This window comes from Paramisgurnus dabryanus, chromosome 4 (genome assembly GCF_030506205.2).
Source record: "Paramisgurnus dabryanus chromosome 4, PD_genome_1.1, whole genome shotgun sequence".
Classification (NCBI taxonomy): Eukaryota; Metazoa; Chordata; class Actinopteri; order Cypriniformes; family Cobitidae; genus Paramisgurnus; species Paramisgurnus dabryanus.
Window position 1 is genome coordinate 22,837,949 of NC_133340.1, and position 16,205 is coordinate 22,854,153.

The window sequence follows — 16,205 nt, forward strand, 5'->3', positions numbered from 1 at the left end:
AATTTTTTGATATTTGTACTGAAAACAAGACAAAAATACTAAATAAGAAAGTCATTTTTGCAGTGTACTGGTCTAAAGTGTTTTGCCGTTGAATGTTTACTGTTGTATTAGTAATGCCTGGCTCACACCACAGGATAATCGTGCCGAATTTACCCCGATTTTGCCCTCCCGAGAATCTGAGAGAAAAGGGGTCATCGACCTCGATCGGCCCCGAAGTTCGGCCCAGATTATCCTGTAATGTGAGACGTTCACAAGAGTTACTGTGCGTTCACACCAGACGCGGAACAGGGGGCAAAAACGCGAGTTGGGCCCTTGAACATTTTGAGTTTACTCGCTTCATTCGTGCGTGAAATTGTTTTAATTCGAGACATTAACGCGTAAATTCACGTCATGGGATGGGCATATATAGCTCAATTTGAGTAAACTTACCAGATTGTTCAACCTCCTCACTCATTTTTTCCAAACAAGATCCTTTTAATTCCTGTAAAAGTACGAAGATGTCTCGTGTAGCGATGATGATTGTCCTCCATTGTCGTTTTGTTTCTCTGCCTCGGCTCGCTTCTTGTAATCACGACACTGCTAGAGCAAGCTCCTGATTGGTTTACATGGCGCAAAAATCCGTCAAAATGCAGATTTTTAGGATTACGCGGCAACGCTCAATATGCGCCTACCGCGTCGCAGGATGCCTATTCGCGTCTTTGCATTGGCTTAACATGTAAATCACTCGCGCTTGCCGCCTCTTCCGCGTCTGGTGTGAATGCATCATTACGTTTTGTCCAAATACCCACACTTGCAGTCTTAGCCAATTGAGAGCGTGTGCACATGATGGGAAGTAAGTGTGCAAGATTGTCCAATGTCTAAAAGGTGCAGTGCCCTTATAGGGATAATTCACCCAACAATGAAAATTCTGTCATCATTTTCTCATCCTCATGTTGTTGTAAACCTATATGATTTTTTTTTTCTGATGAACACAAGAAATCATATTTTGATGAATGATGGTAAGCACACAACTGATCTGTGTAACCATTGACTTCCATAGTAGGAAAAACAAATATGATGGAATTCAATGGGTACAGTCAACTCTGTGGTTACCATTCGTGGTTGAGTTATTAAAATATCATCATTTATCACAATACTTCCATAATATTTGTTTTTATTAGATTTAGAACAACATGATGATGAGAAAATGACTGAAATTTCATTTTGGGGTGAACTATTCCTATAATCAAAAAAATATTGTATATTGCTATTACTATACTAAAGTGTGTCATTTTTAAATGTCGGTATATACAAACAACTTATCAACTGGACACAATACATTTTATTTTTAAGCAACATACAATGTATGCCACGTTAAAATAAAGCCTTTAAATTATTAAATTATAATTCCCGCGAGTAAAGCAGGACGAAAATAACGAAGTGATTTTCTCCGAGCCCTGACTATATTTGCATTTCAAACTATGACATAATTTTTGGCATGCAGCCCTCGACAAGTTGTGTTTCTCGTTTCATGTGTTACAGTACTGATCAATCTAAAGGTTATTTAGGGCGTATGTTTTCATGTGAAGCGGCGCAATAAAAAAAAAAAACTTAGCTGGGTTTTTTGTTTTCACCATGAATGCCCATGCTTTGCGTTTTTACGTGCTTAGCGCTGAGCCCCAGAGTTGAAAAATGTTCAACTTTGGGTGAAAAGCTCAACTCGTGACTTCTCACTCAGCTGTCCAATCACAGTGGAGGAGGGGCGGGGCAAATATCACAACAACCAACTGCAGCTTCATTTTTTAACGACTGATAAACAAAGCAGAAGTATCAAAGCAATCAAAGCGCTCAGCTAAAAAAACATTTCAGCTGCGTTTAAATGCTTTGGTGTACACGCCCCCTTAATGACTTAATTTTTTTTGTCAACACAGCTCATATGTAGAAACGGTATGACAGAAAAAAATTATGACCAAAATGGTATGACAGATTTTTTTTGCCTATTCCATAGTTTTATTTTGCCTACTATGGAAGTCAAGGTGCCCCCGATTTGCTTTGTTACAGATATTCTTCATCATCGATAAAAAAAATCAATACAATGTATTGTTGGCTATTGCTACCAATGTACCTGTGTGACTTATGACTGGTTTTGTGGTCCAGGGTCACACAGAAAATAATGCCACGTAAGTAGTCAAGTGTGGGTATTTAGACAAAACCTTAATATACAATTTCGCACACATCCATGAAGCTCATTCAGAACGCTTCCCATGACTCGGCCCTGGAAAGAAATCACCCGACAGCCTGCTTTTGGACTCGGTTCATAATTAAATCATATTAAAATTTTATTAAGTTATATCCTATATTAAAATAAATCAAAACGGAAAAAATCAAATACAGAGAACGCAAAAAAAAATGACATCCAATAGATTATGGAATGTATTTTGGTAAATAAAATAGAGCTCCGACTCTTCCAGCAAATGTGCAATATTCAGGCCACAAATGTTTTCTGCCTGAAAAAAAAGCACCTCAAGTTTCTATATACACAACATAGGTATATATACAGTAGATTTATATATACAGTATACTGCGCTTCAATGGATATATACTGTATACATATATCATACAGAAATATATTTATGCATTTATATATGTATATATATAAACTTATATATAGACATATATATTTTACCCTCTCATTTACAAAGCCAGGCGACATCTAGAAGATTCTTAACAGAATCAATGTTCTTGTGGTTCTTTCTTCGGTTCAGTGTACAAGTAAACATAGTTTTTGATATCCACCACAGGGAAAAAACACTGAGGCCACTTTAGCCTCATGCCTGCAAGTACAAAACTGGCACAGAAGACGATCGATAATAATACACGTGAATAAAAAGGCAAATTAAATTATGCACTGACGGGACTAAAACGCTGTAAACCTTTCCCTGTTACACTGCAGCCTCAAAAACAAACCACTTCAAAAACAAACGAACCAACAAAAGGTTTAAAAAAACGAATGCCCTCAACCGCTATCGTTTATTTTTCACATCTGTCCCCGTGAGTACTCTGGAGTTGGAACCTGCGGTTACTTACCGCTAACATTCAGAGCACCACAGCAAAAACAAAACAGTTGATGAGCGAGGGCAGCAAACAAAATTTGATTTGAATTACACATTAAAAAAAAGACAAAACCGAAGGTGGGTCATCACAAAGCCGAGGGGCGTGACCCTCCTTTCCCGCCGTTGGACAGTTTGGCAACCACAGCGATGGTGGCCTCGACCGTGCGACAAAGCATTTCTAAAGTATCCTGCTGTTGCGCTGTAGTATTTAACACTTCTTGTGATAGGGCGTGTCCATATCCCTCAGACTCCGCCTCTTGGAGCGAGCAGCCCTGCCCCTCGGCAGCATCCGAAAGGTTGGAGAGTAACAGAGCCGATTCTGCGGAGGTGGACGGGAGTTCCTCTCTTTCGGGTTCGGTGTCTTGCTCCCGTGGCTCTTTCCTTCGAACTTCCTCCTCCTCTTCCTCTCTTCCCGCTATCTGGGGTTGTTGAGATTCACCTGTCCGACTAAATGTCTCAGGGAGAGAGGATGATGAAGACGATGATGATGACGACGAAGAAGCGTCCATTTTTTTCTCCTCCATGGATGCGCTGTCGGGAGAGGGCGGGTCGTTTTCGGTTCCCGGGTCGATGAGGGAGGAGTCTCGAGTCTCGGTGTCTGAAGTGCTGGTCGGCGTTAAAGCCTCGCCCGGCTCTGCCTTCTGCTCCGAGCAGGGAGCCAATGAGGAGGTCGAGGGAGTGCTACGGCCGCCATCTGCTGGACGATCATCAGCACTGCTGCTCACCCTTCTGCGTTTAACGGGGGTGACGCCCTCCTCATCCACTGAAAAATGGATAGAAAAGAGAACATTAATTACACTTATACCACGGGTCTGTTGAATGCTTTATTCTGATTGGTTGAGAAATGTTCCATGGGTATGCATTATTTTTCGATAAACGCACACCTAAATTTTTTAAAAATAGGCACCAGAGCAATGTTTGTGGTAACCGCGGAATAATTGACTCCGGTCCTTTGAATTAATTGAAAATAACGCACATCCGCGGTGTAACGCATCACCACCTTGTAGGGCTGTCACTTTTCGTTCGAAAATCGATTGCACAATCGATCGGACCAACCAAAAAAAGTTTCGAAAACGAAAATAGGCAATCGATTTTAACCAAATATGTACACTATTAATTTTAAAAGAATTAAACAGTTAAAAATATAGATGTAACAAAACTCACAAACAAGCAGAAAAAGAAAATAAAGAATTCCGAAAGTGCAGTACGTGTGCGAAAGCTAGACAGAAAATACCCAGCAATTTTACGCACCTATAGTTTCACGCTTTCAATCACTGCATCTAGTGTTTTGCAAAGAAAATGGAGGACAACGTCAATAAACCTGTGCAACACGAGAGAGCGTCGAAATTGTGACGTTACAGGAGAGGAAGGAGTTATGACAAGGAGCCACCCTTGCGAGCTGACAGCGACCCGCTTTTGTGATGGAAGATTGGCAGTACAAAATACGCAGCTGGCAACGAAGTACCAGAGTTTCCCTGGGACATCAGTGCGGTCGGAGTGCGTCTTCTCAACAGATGGACATATAGTGAATGAAAAGCGCTCTGCTCTTGACCCCTAAAATGTTGATCGACTTATTTTCCTGACCAATAATTTGTAATGGTTCTAGCCTTTTTGCGCATTTCATTATGCCTGCCTAGTCCCGCTTAAGTCTCGGTTACGTTTAATAAAAAAATACACAGCATGTTCTCAACTTCAAGTAAGTCTATTTAAAGGGGACAGAGAATGAAAAACCATTTTTACCTTGTCTTTGTTGAATAATGGTAGTCTACCCACATTCACAAACATACAAAAAGAGCTAGACATGCTAAACATCTCAGTCTCATAGAAATTACTCTTTTAGAAATGTCAGCCAGAAAACGGCCCAATCTGAAAAACTGATGCTCATGACATCACAGGCATCTCCCTGCCCCTCCACTTTAAAATAATTGGCTACATTTTTAGAGTGGCAGCAAAGTCAGCCAATCAGTAATGAGATTGCAAGTTAAGCCAGTAGGGGGAGCCAAATATGTGCAAAACTACTTGTTTAAATTCCCCCTTCTAATAGAGCTTTTTGAGATAGGTTTTTAGGAAGCTTCTAAGGCATTACAGACCCAACAAAAATTTTTTTGTCTACATGTCACATCATAGAACAAGGATAAATACTCCGTTCAATCATTCTATGTCACCTTTAAAGTTTCATTTTTGAACAGTTGTTTGAAATGGATCGAATCATTATTTAAAATAATTTTTGAATTGCCTAAATCATAAAAGCAGCCGGTTGAAGCCTGCAGTAATGTTTTTCATTTATGGCAGCAGTCCACGCTGCATATTTTTTTAGAGAATGTTGCACTACTGTTGCTGTTTTTTATTCTGCACGAAACTTAATGACAATGAACAAAAAATATTGCTGACTTGTGCGTTTCAGGCGCTCTCTTTACATTTGTCTGTTATTTGGCGTTGAAAATGGAAACTTATTTTTTAGACATGGAAAATCGATTTTACAATCGATTCAATGAACACTTATATATTAAAAATCGAAAATGATTTTTTCACAAAAGTGACAGCCCTACCACCTTGGGTGTGCATTATTTTCGTATAATTCAATGGCCCTTCGTCAATTATTCCTTATGTATACAACAATATGCTAATGCGGCCGTAGTGTGTTAATTATAATTTGGCACTTTGGACTGTGCATTATCACGGTTAAATCGGTCACATCTCATATTCACCTTTTTCATCTTTGCGTTCCTTAGCCTCCATCTCTAAAGTGGCATGGTGCTGCAGGCACAGTTTGCATTTGGACAGCAGCTCCTGTAAAGCCGGACCTAAAGCCGGGTCAAACTGCTGAGGGGTGTAAACCGACAGGATCAGCACCAGCGCCCGCAGATCCTGAGTTAGAGAGACGGAAAGAGAAAAGTATGAGTTAAGAGTTAACAAAGCAAGAACTAAAGAGGTCACAATACTGACTGCATTGAGGAGGCTGCTGGTTTTGCTAATCTCTGCTCTCTGATTGGTCAGTTCGGGCTGAAGGCTGTGGTACTCATTCAGAAGGTTGGTGACCAACACGTTGATGAGGTTGGAACAGCTTTGGCCGGATAACACTTGGACCTGCACCTATACACGTAGCACAAATATCAAGTTTATTTGTGGTTTGTGAACTTAATATTGAGTTTGTTTAATATGTTAATGTGTGTTTACTTTGTGCAAGAAGCAGGTCAAGAAAGAATAAGCGACGTTGTTGTTGAGGAAAGACCTCTCGTCCATTAGGATGCATTTCATGTACTCGCCGAACGCTGGGTCTTCACACAACAGCTTCACACACGATTGAGACATCGCACACTGAGGAACAACAAATGTATAAAAGCATGGTTAAGGAAGTCAATCAACTTGAACAAATATTTATACCTTGTTAACTAGAATCAAAACAGCGTTACATGAAAGCGCTAGCAATTATCTTTCAACAATGAGAGTTTAAATAGTTCGAATACTTTCCAATGTTAGAAAAAAATAAGGTAAGGCTAGCATCTTACACATACGGCAAAAAAATGTATTTTCAAATTCAATTTTCAAATATACCAAAAAGGGCAAATATATATATATATATATATATATATATATATATATATATATATGCTAAAATATGTTAACAAAAATGTATTTTTCACCAATATATTATTGGGTCATTTTTTGAAAATAAATGTATATTTATATATATATTCATATGCATGTCGCATTGGAAGAAAAACTTTGTTTATGTTATGACCTGTAAATATAACCGGTTTAAAAAGGTTCAAATTATATTATTTTCAACTGCAAAAAAATACTTTATAAACTTAACATTTTGGCCAGGAAAAACTTTTTTTGCCATATCAGTTGTAAAATCAGAAATGTATTTATTGCCCCTGAAATAAATTTTGAAATATATGTTTTCAAATTCAAAAATATACTTAATTATGCATCACTTTCTACAAAATGCATTAAGCATATATTTAAAATAGGGATGCATACAGATTAATCGTGATTAATCTATAGCAGAATAAAAGTTTTTGTTGACATCATATATGTGTAACATTGTATAGATAAATGCACACACATGCATGTATATATTAAAGAAATGTTTACATGTGTATATACATTTGTATATTTATGTATAATTTATATTATATATAAATATAAATACTTAATTTATAAATATATATAATTTCTTAAAATTATACATGCATGTGTGCATATTTATATATACATAATTATTATAAACTGTTCACACAGACTTATGATGTAAACAAAAACTTTTATTCTGCTATAGATTAATCGCGATTAATCGCTACGCATCCATAATTTAAAATTTTTTTTGACCAGATATTTTTTTTGCCAAATGGGACAGATCCTTATTGTCTTACATACATATATATGTAATATATAATTGATTTCCAAACAAAGTCATTTTTTCAAATATTGATTTTTTATTATTATTTTAATAATCTGGTACTCATTGACAGGGATCACAAGACGTTACGGGCAATAAAAATATAATTATTATAATCTTATATAGCTTTCCTGTTGTCCGAATTAGTCAATTACGTTACTGTCAAACTCTGTTACCAATGTAGAGTAAAAAATTAATGAGCTTTGCATTGATGTATGGTTTGTTAGGATAGGACAATATTTGGCCGAAATACAACGATTTGAAAATGTGGAATCTGAAGGCGATCGCACACCGGACGCGCAGCTCAGCTCAGAGTTTGCGTCGTTCTAAAAAAAATCAAACACATTGTTTTCTATGAGTATACGTACACCGGTGGCGCCTGTCTGCGCCGCCCAGCTTTGACTCAAATCCCTTTTGCGCCACACACCGCCACTCACATAGTTTAACATTAAATAACATTAGATTTGTCTCAAATCATTAACGATTAACATTGGCTGCTAACGTATATTTTGCATTTTGAAGTAGACACTATCTGACGAAGCTTGCGCTATTAAATGTGCACTTACAGTTTACGATACCTCCGAGTTTTGGTTTTCGGTCAGGACTTTCCACGATATCATCAGTAAAACAAAATCTACCACGTTTGATGTTCGTATAGTTTCGTAGGTAAATCACTTCATGGGTTTGATTCCCAACTAAAATCCTTAATTTTAAGATCTGGAGAAGGATAGGAAGGCAAGAGATTTACCTGAGACTGTGCGAGTTCAGTCCACAGTTTTGGAAAGAGAGCCAGGTGCAAAGGAAGTCCTTCGTAAGCGATCAGTACACCTGTAGACGAGTTAAAAAACATGTGAAGAATACGTAGGAGGACGTAGAAACGTCAAAGGTACGAGTAAAGGATCTCACTGAGTTTGATGAGGGTCTCTGTGAATTTCTCACAGTTAATGGCGACTCTACAGAGCAGGTGAATGAACTGATGATACGACAGGAAGTAGTCCAACAACATCCTGTCGTACACTTCATCTTTACCCTACGGGAAACACAATCATATAATCAGATCTGTGAAGTAAATCTGGCCGTGGCCTCTGTTCTCTCTCACACACAACACACCTTGCTGGTTTCCACCATGGACGGCAGCAGGCACATGTTGAGCTCAGGTCGAGGAGGACGAATGTTGTTCTTCCCTCCCATCAACTTGATGTTTTCTCTACAAGGCAGATACGGCCCGAATGACACTAGAAACACAATATTAACGTTACACGACACAATAACACACACCAGAGAAACAACATAATAGTAAAACAGTAAGAAATTTGATACCGTCACCTAAACACTCTTGTGGTCTGGTGGTAGTACCTAAATAACCTAAAGTCTAAAAAGACCCCAAACCCGCCACGCTAGAATCCAACCAATCAGAGCTCTGTCTACCTGAACAAGGTTGTAGCCCCGCCCTTTAATCTAATGACATGTTATGTTAAGGCTGCACATGTGCTGGTTTTACTCACTGGGAATGTTGCTGTGATGGTAGGTACAGTGGTTGTGCTGCAGGAAGGGTACGAGCGTGTGCAGGAAGTCATGAGGACTCAGGAGCACCAGTTCCTTCAGGACATCTGAGGATCAGATCAGTCACAACTCAATTACACGCGTATGATAACTCGCTTTATATTTGTGACCCATGAGAGGAATGCATACAGTATCATTTTGAGCTCAAACTTTTTGGCTTGTGCCCCCTTCGTGTAGTGTGCATCCCTTTGTGCCCTCTCCCCAAAAAAATTCATGACATAAAACAATCTCAAACTTAGCATTTGAATTATTAGCCTTGCTGGTGAGTAGCCTTATTTTTTTAGGATTAAATGCACAGAATTTATGATTAATTCATGTATTTTAAAAGAGATCATAAAACTGGGACGATCTTACGCCTCCCTGTTTGAGAACCAGTGAGATACAGCAAAAAATTTTGGTCAAATTTAATATAAATAAGTACATAAACCCTCGTCTATCGACTTCGAATACTTCAAATAGTTCAAATGATTTATTGTGTGTTTCTGAGAGGTGCACATTTGAAAAAAAAATCGTAATAAAAGGATGCACGTCAATAAGAAAATGTGACCTAATTGATCAGTCCTTCCAGAAAAAGAGTTTTTTGTGATTGTTGCAGGCAAAAATCTTTGATCTTGCGGTATGTTTTTTTTTTAAATGCGATGGAATATGCGGGATATTTATGCAATTTTATGCAATGAAATTGCGGGAACTTGCAAAATTTCATTGATGTTCACGTCGTGTAATTACGTCACTTCCTAACATTCCCATGGCAACAGGAGACATGGCTGGGCATGTGTGAAGTAAATGCAACATTTTTCAACTTTCTGCGAAGATATATGTGACTTTTTGCTAGGAAAATGTGTGGATTATGAAATCATGCAAGCCCTGCATATTTTGCAAGCAGAAAACTGCAATTTATGCGGCAAAATTGCGGCGTATTTAAAAAATGCGGCCCCCGCATAAATATTAGGGCTGGGCAAAAAAATTTATTTTTCGATTAATCTTTTTTTTTACTTGGTCGATTCAGAATCGATTCTCAAAGAGCAGAATCGATATTTTTTTCATATTTTTTCCTGCAAACATTGAACGTAAGATTAACGTTAATCAAATTACTAGTCTTCTTCACTAGATGTCACCCCTTTTTTGCCTTGCGCGATGTTACCAAGGAGCCTGTCATTCTTTCATTCAGTGCTTAAAATGGCGGTTTTAGGTGCTTCATCAACGTTGATGCCACTTTCACAAAAAAAGTCAGAGGTATGTAAGCATTTTAGATTTCGCAAGCAGGACGACAATGATAGTGTTGTGGCTTTTAATTTCTTTTTATTAATTACCCATGTGCAAACTTATGTTCACTGTTGTTTTTATTAATATATTATTTGTATTAAATCTATATTCATTGAGTTGAATCCACCCAAGAACCGGAATCGAAAATTGAATCGAGAATCAAAATCGAATCGATTTGATAGCTTGTGAATGGAAATTGAATCAATCTGGAACATCTGAATCGATACCCAGCCCTAATAAATATGCGAACTTTGGCTGATTATGCATTGAATCACGCGATCGCATAATCACGTTTTTCTGTAGAGACTGATTGATGTTAAAAGAAATGTAATTAAACTTAATTAAATTAAATTGAAATTAAAAACTTTAGTGTTTTTTATAAGTGACTTATCTGTGCACTTTATTGTTATGTTTTTTATTCATGTGCCCTCATAATCTTTCAATCAAAAACGTTAACCTCCTCCCCTCCTTAAAACCCCTCTTTAAGAGGAATGGCATGAGGTCAGGGCTATTGGAGACTTGTTTCTGTCCAGGAAAAGATCGCAGCAATTAGCAACTAGCCCATCGATCCAATCAGTTTTCGATGGATGAAATTAAGTCCCACAATAAAAGTCTTCTCGTTTCACTCGGATATACATCACAATAGATTGCGACTTACAGAGCGACAAGATGCAAAAATGATTTTCCTCCTTTAACTTGTATTTCCTCAGATTTGATTTTGCTGACTATTGACTTCAAACCAACTCAAAGCCAAATGTCAAATTCCATGACTTTTACGGAATAAAAGCTACATTTCCATGACCGAAAATAAACGTAAAAATGTTGCTCTTAGTTTGGGCAATACCAGTAGTCTATAGTGTGCTATAGATGCCGGTACAGTAGCTTTAGTTTCTTCAGTGTAGATAACAAATGAGACACAAACTTAGCTAAACGGGTTAAAGCAAAGTTTTTTTTAATGGTAAACAAAATAAAAAAAATCACTCTTTATCACTTAAGTAATTCTATTTTCTATGCAGTGATAACAGTTAGATGGTCGCAAAAGTCATTATTATATACATATGACTAAGAAATTTGTTTATTGTGAATCAATTTGCCAGGGGGGGGGGGTCACATTGTTTTTAGATATGCACAGACTACAGTAATTAGAGACATTATTTACAGTTTACTCCCATATTATGTTGTCACATTTCTAAATGGTCTAAAATTGACTATAATTACAATTCTGTCTACTTAATAGCTCAACTTTAGCAGTGCAAAGGTTATGGGTTTGATTCCCAGGGAACACACGTAGACATACTGATAAAACATATAGCTTGAATCTGCCAAATTAATTTAATTGAAACATAACATCAAAAACTGCCATGCCAAAAGAATAAAATAAAAACATAAGAATGAATTAATTAACACCAAAAACTAGGTTATACACATTTAATTTATGTACTTAATATGATATTTACTCATTTCTTTATTTATACATTTTATATTTAGTTTTAATATTAATAATAATAATAATAATAATTGTTATTCTCATTATTATTATTATATTACAGCATATAGCTTGAATGAACTGTAAGATCATTTTGAGTAAAAGCATATGCCAAATTAATTTAATTTAAATATTACATCAAAAACTACTAAGCTAAATATAATATTAAATATTCAGTTAAGCTAAAAACAACAGCATGTAGCATTCTGCTCAGTAAATTAAATTAAAGTTCAATTAAACTTTCTATAACGGACAAACAAACAAATAAAAAGCATTACGTTTATTTGAAAACTTTAATAAACAATTATTGTTTGTATTTACAAAGCTTTATTTTTTAAACAAATTCACATCTCATCTGTTTGAACTCGTTTGACCTGAATGAGTTTGTGAATGTGAATGTGACCTGTTGAGATGACAGGAGCTATTTCTAGATAAGGCTAGAGATGAGCACTATCTAGTGTTAAAAACTGAAACATGATAAAGGGTTAAGATCCACAAATTGCTCACCAAGTTCATTACCGCATTTTAAAATGAAGAACATTACCTGCTCTTGTTCTGAGAAATACGGGCATTTATCATGAAAACACAATTCATTCTTTTCAAGGAAAAGAAGGCGACTCCTGTCTATGATTACGCAAGAATGCATCAATTAACATTCATTAAAAGCATGAACTCAGATCACATCTGACCTCATTTCTATAAATAGCTGCACATGTCTTAAAGCAACGTTATACACTTTTTAATTTATGTACTTAATATGACAATAACTCAATTCTTTTATTATACGTTTGTATATGTTATTTTTAATATTTAGATTTTACTTTTAAATCTACTCCTACTAATAGTAACTAAATCAAAAATAAAACAAACAAATAAAAACATTAGATTCGACCGATTCGAAATGGATCAGTACTGTAACTGTTGACCAGTGACGTTTTGAAATAAATTATACGGAAATATAACATAACATATTGATCTCTGAATCTTTTAATTATCTTGCACCATTTATAATAAAGCTTTTCTTTTCTTAGCAATTAGTGATACAAAAATTTTATTAAAATAATTAATCTGCACAGCACCTTAAAGCAAAGGGTCAATTTACCCAAAATAAAGGCATTCTATGGTTACATAAGAATGCATTTATTAACACCGTAAGACATGAACTTAGACCTCATTTCACGAAATAGGTGCACATATCTGTTAATATTATTTCAGAGAGGTTATACACTATTTAATATGTGCTTTACATTTTTTTTATAGGCTGCATAAAAAAAATCAACCCTGACTGTAATGCAAAATGACATGACGACTCATTTCTTTAATTAAATAATATTTTATATTTACTGTAGTTTTTATTTTGAATAATAAAAAGTTAAATATTAGATAATAATAATAATAATAATAAAGAAACAAATAATAGCAACTAATAAAAATGTAAATAAATATTAGATAATAATAATAATATTAAATACTACTAATAAAAATAACTAAACTAAAAACATTATTAACAAACTTGATTGCAAAATGGATCAGCACTGTAAGTGTAGGCCAGTGACAGTTTTTTTTTTTTAAATAATACAGAAATATAGAAAACAACATATCGACTTTTAAATCTTTACATTGTCCTACACCATTTATGATAAAGCTCATCTATTCTTAGTAAATATTGATGTACAAATTAATGGTTAATCATTATTAATAGTAGGGCTGCAACTAATGTTTTTTTCATAATCAATTAATCAGGCGATTATTTTTCGATTAATCGACTAATCAGATAAAAACATAAAAAATACTCAATTCGATTTTTTGACTTAATAAACCTAAAATAAGGCACTAAATTAGGTTATTCAGGTGTAGAAGTGTACCTTTAAAAGTGCAAAAGCCACACAACTACAGGGCCCTATTTTAACGATCTGAAACGCAAGTGCGAAGCGCAACGCGCAAGTGAGTTTGTGGGCGGATCTTGGGCGCTGTTGCTATTTTCCCGGCGTGAGAAATAACTCTTGCGCCGGGCGCAAATCAATAAGGGGTTGGTCTGAAGTAGGTTCATTATTCATAGGTGTGGTTTGGGCGTAACATCAAATAAACCAATCGGAACGCTTTCCAACATTCCCTTTAAACGCAAGGGCGCAAGTTCCATGGCGGGTTGCTATTATTATGACGGATTTACCAGGCGCACGCCAGGAGCGGTTCACAGCCGAGGAGACCGACGTCCTTGTACGGGGGAATCCCACGCTTGCCAGCATAAATCGGGCACGCCGTGTAACGGGAGGTGGATCTGCCTACACAGGACCTGACGTCAGCAGAGGACATCGCTGCGTCCACCCTCACAGCTGAAAGGGTTTGGGGGCTTTGAAATCGGACCCAAGAAACGCAAGCAAGGTCCAACCCCAAAGTACTCTTACAAATCAAGTTCATATACATTAAGGTTTCTTATGAAAACATTTTAATTATTATTTACATAAAATAAACGTAATACAGCCACACAACAAAGTTATGAAAATATTTTAATCGTTATTTGCATGAGAATTTTTTAACGTAGCCACACAATAAATAAAAACTATCACCACAATGCTCACCACTATGATTCCCCTTATCTCGTGTATTAATATTTTTAAGTGTAACAATTTATGATTTGGAAAAATAACTGTTGCATCTGTGTAGATTAGATAAGCAAAGTGTATGCGCGTTGTGCACGCTATACATTATGGTCAAGCATGCGCCCTTAAAATAGCATAATGAACAACGCGCAACGCGCCACTGACTTTAAACTTTTTTTTTCTGGTCAGTGGCGCAATTGTTTTTTGAAACTGCAAAATAGCATCAGGGATGGTTGGCGCCGGAACACGCCTCTTTTTTTGCGCTGAACCACCCAGGGAGCGCAAGTTCATTCCCTAGTTTGCCGACGTGCTTCTGTGATGGGAAAAACCCGCTGTGCGCCGGGGCAAAATACGAATGATACATGCGTCACGGACAAAGTCAATTGCGCTGGGTGCAAGATAGAGCCCACAGAGTTTTACTAATATAATCTTTTACAATTTTATATTTTAAGCATTAAATAAAAAAATAGTTTGTGCAGCTTTTTAAATAGTAAAATATCTTTAAATGTCAAAATATAAATAAACAAAATGAGTCTTCAGGAATATGCTGGTGAGGAAATGTTGCCACAGATTAATAAACTCATTTAATCTTCAACTTTACACCTTGATGAGAATTAACATTACTCATTAACAAAATAAATAAGCCACTGTGATATGAAAGTGATATACGTGCGTTGTTACAGTAATAAAAAAAACTGTATTTCTCTCTTACTTTAAAACAGATGCTTAGTTTGTGGTTCATTACTGCTTTTATGAAACCCTACAACAACCTGGCAACACAGCGGTCCCGGCAACGCTGCCTCGCTTTTAAACAAATTGGTTGCGCGGTGAGAAGTGGCACATTATTTGTTGATAACGAATGTCATTACTGATTTTTACCAAGGGTCTGTTCTTTCATTGGATATATTGTATGTATATATATTTAAAGAATACATTTTTTGGAAGGCATTACACTTTTGTGAAAATCATTAAAAAAATGCTGCCGCTGGCTGTCAACTAGATAAAAAAGTTTAAAAAAGAGCAATGGGTCAATTTAGCAGGATGAAATAGTCCAAGTATTAGTCATAGTTGCAAGGCTATTAATTTAAATAGTTTTAAGATGCTATTGTAAATGTATTTTAGCACTTCTGCGCATACGCATGCAGGAAACTCACCCAGACAGGCGTTGCGTAGTTCTGGAGGACTGTAGGAGTTTAGCAGCGTTAACAGCTTATGAGCGAAATCAATTCTTTCCTGCCATTGAATCAAAGCCTGCTTCACATCTACAAAGAGAAAACAACACTTCATGAAAAGACCAAAACACAGTTATGTTACTGGACGTAGTTCAATCAGAGGCGATTTCTATTTTTTAGTTCAATTTAGTCACCAATTCTGGTTTTGTCTAAATGAAACGGTTAAGATTAGGGATGCGCCGATACCACTTTTTTGGAATACGAGTACGAGTACTTGCATTTCAGTACTTGCCGATACCGATACTGAGTACTTAATAAAAAACATGATTCAAATTTACAGGTAACAGCTTTAGTCATATAATTTAACAAAAAAACAAGTGACTAGTTTTCCAGTTTGTTGTAAACTCTGCCTCTTTGGACAACACAAGAGGCATTAACCCCTTACACGCCACTCAAACATAGACATTTCTCAGACCGTGGTATCGATCCCTGGTATCGGGGGACTTTTAACGAGTACTTTAGAAAATGTGGTATCGAGGCCGATACCCGATACCAGTATCGGTATCGATGCATCCCTAGTTAAGATTTTGATTAATGATGTGCAAAACATTAATCAATGCGTTT

The 16,205-nt window shown here is 36.4% G+C and overlaps 1 protein-coding gene across 2 annotated transcripts in view; it reads right to left on the reverse strand.

The window, feature by feature from the left end:
* Positions 1-2,187: 2,187 nt before the first annotated feature.
* The window catches only part of usp34 (ubiquitin specific peptidase 34), a 62,571-nt gene continuing 48,553 nt past the window's right edge, over positions 2,188-16,205 (reverse strand). The window contains exons 68-76 of one of the 2 annotated variants that reach the window (XM_065295173.2): positions 15,564-15,671; positions 9,003-9,107; positions 8,608-8,732; positions 8,404-8,527; positions 8,246-8,325; positions 6,270-6,410; positions 6,039-6,185; positions 5,801-5,960; positions 2,188-3,855 (exon numbers count right to left, since the gene is read on the reverse strand). In XM_065295173.2, coding sequence (XP_065151245.2) covers positions 3,179-3,855; positions 5,801-5,960; positions 6,039-6,185; positions 6,270-6,410; positions 8,246-8,325; positions 8,404-8,527; positions 8,608-8,732; positions 9,003-9,107; positions 15,564-15,671 — 1,667 coding nt within the window. In that variant the 3' untranslated portion in view covers positions 2,188-3,178. The remainder of the gene's footprint in view (positions 3,856-5,800; positions 5,961-6,038; positions 6,186-6,269; positions 6,411-8,245; positions 8,326-8,403; positions 8,528-8,607; positions 8,733-9,002; positions 9,108-15,563; positions 15,672-16,205) is intronic. The other variant, XM_065295174.2, reaches the window with a different exon arrangement.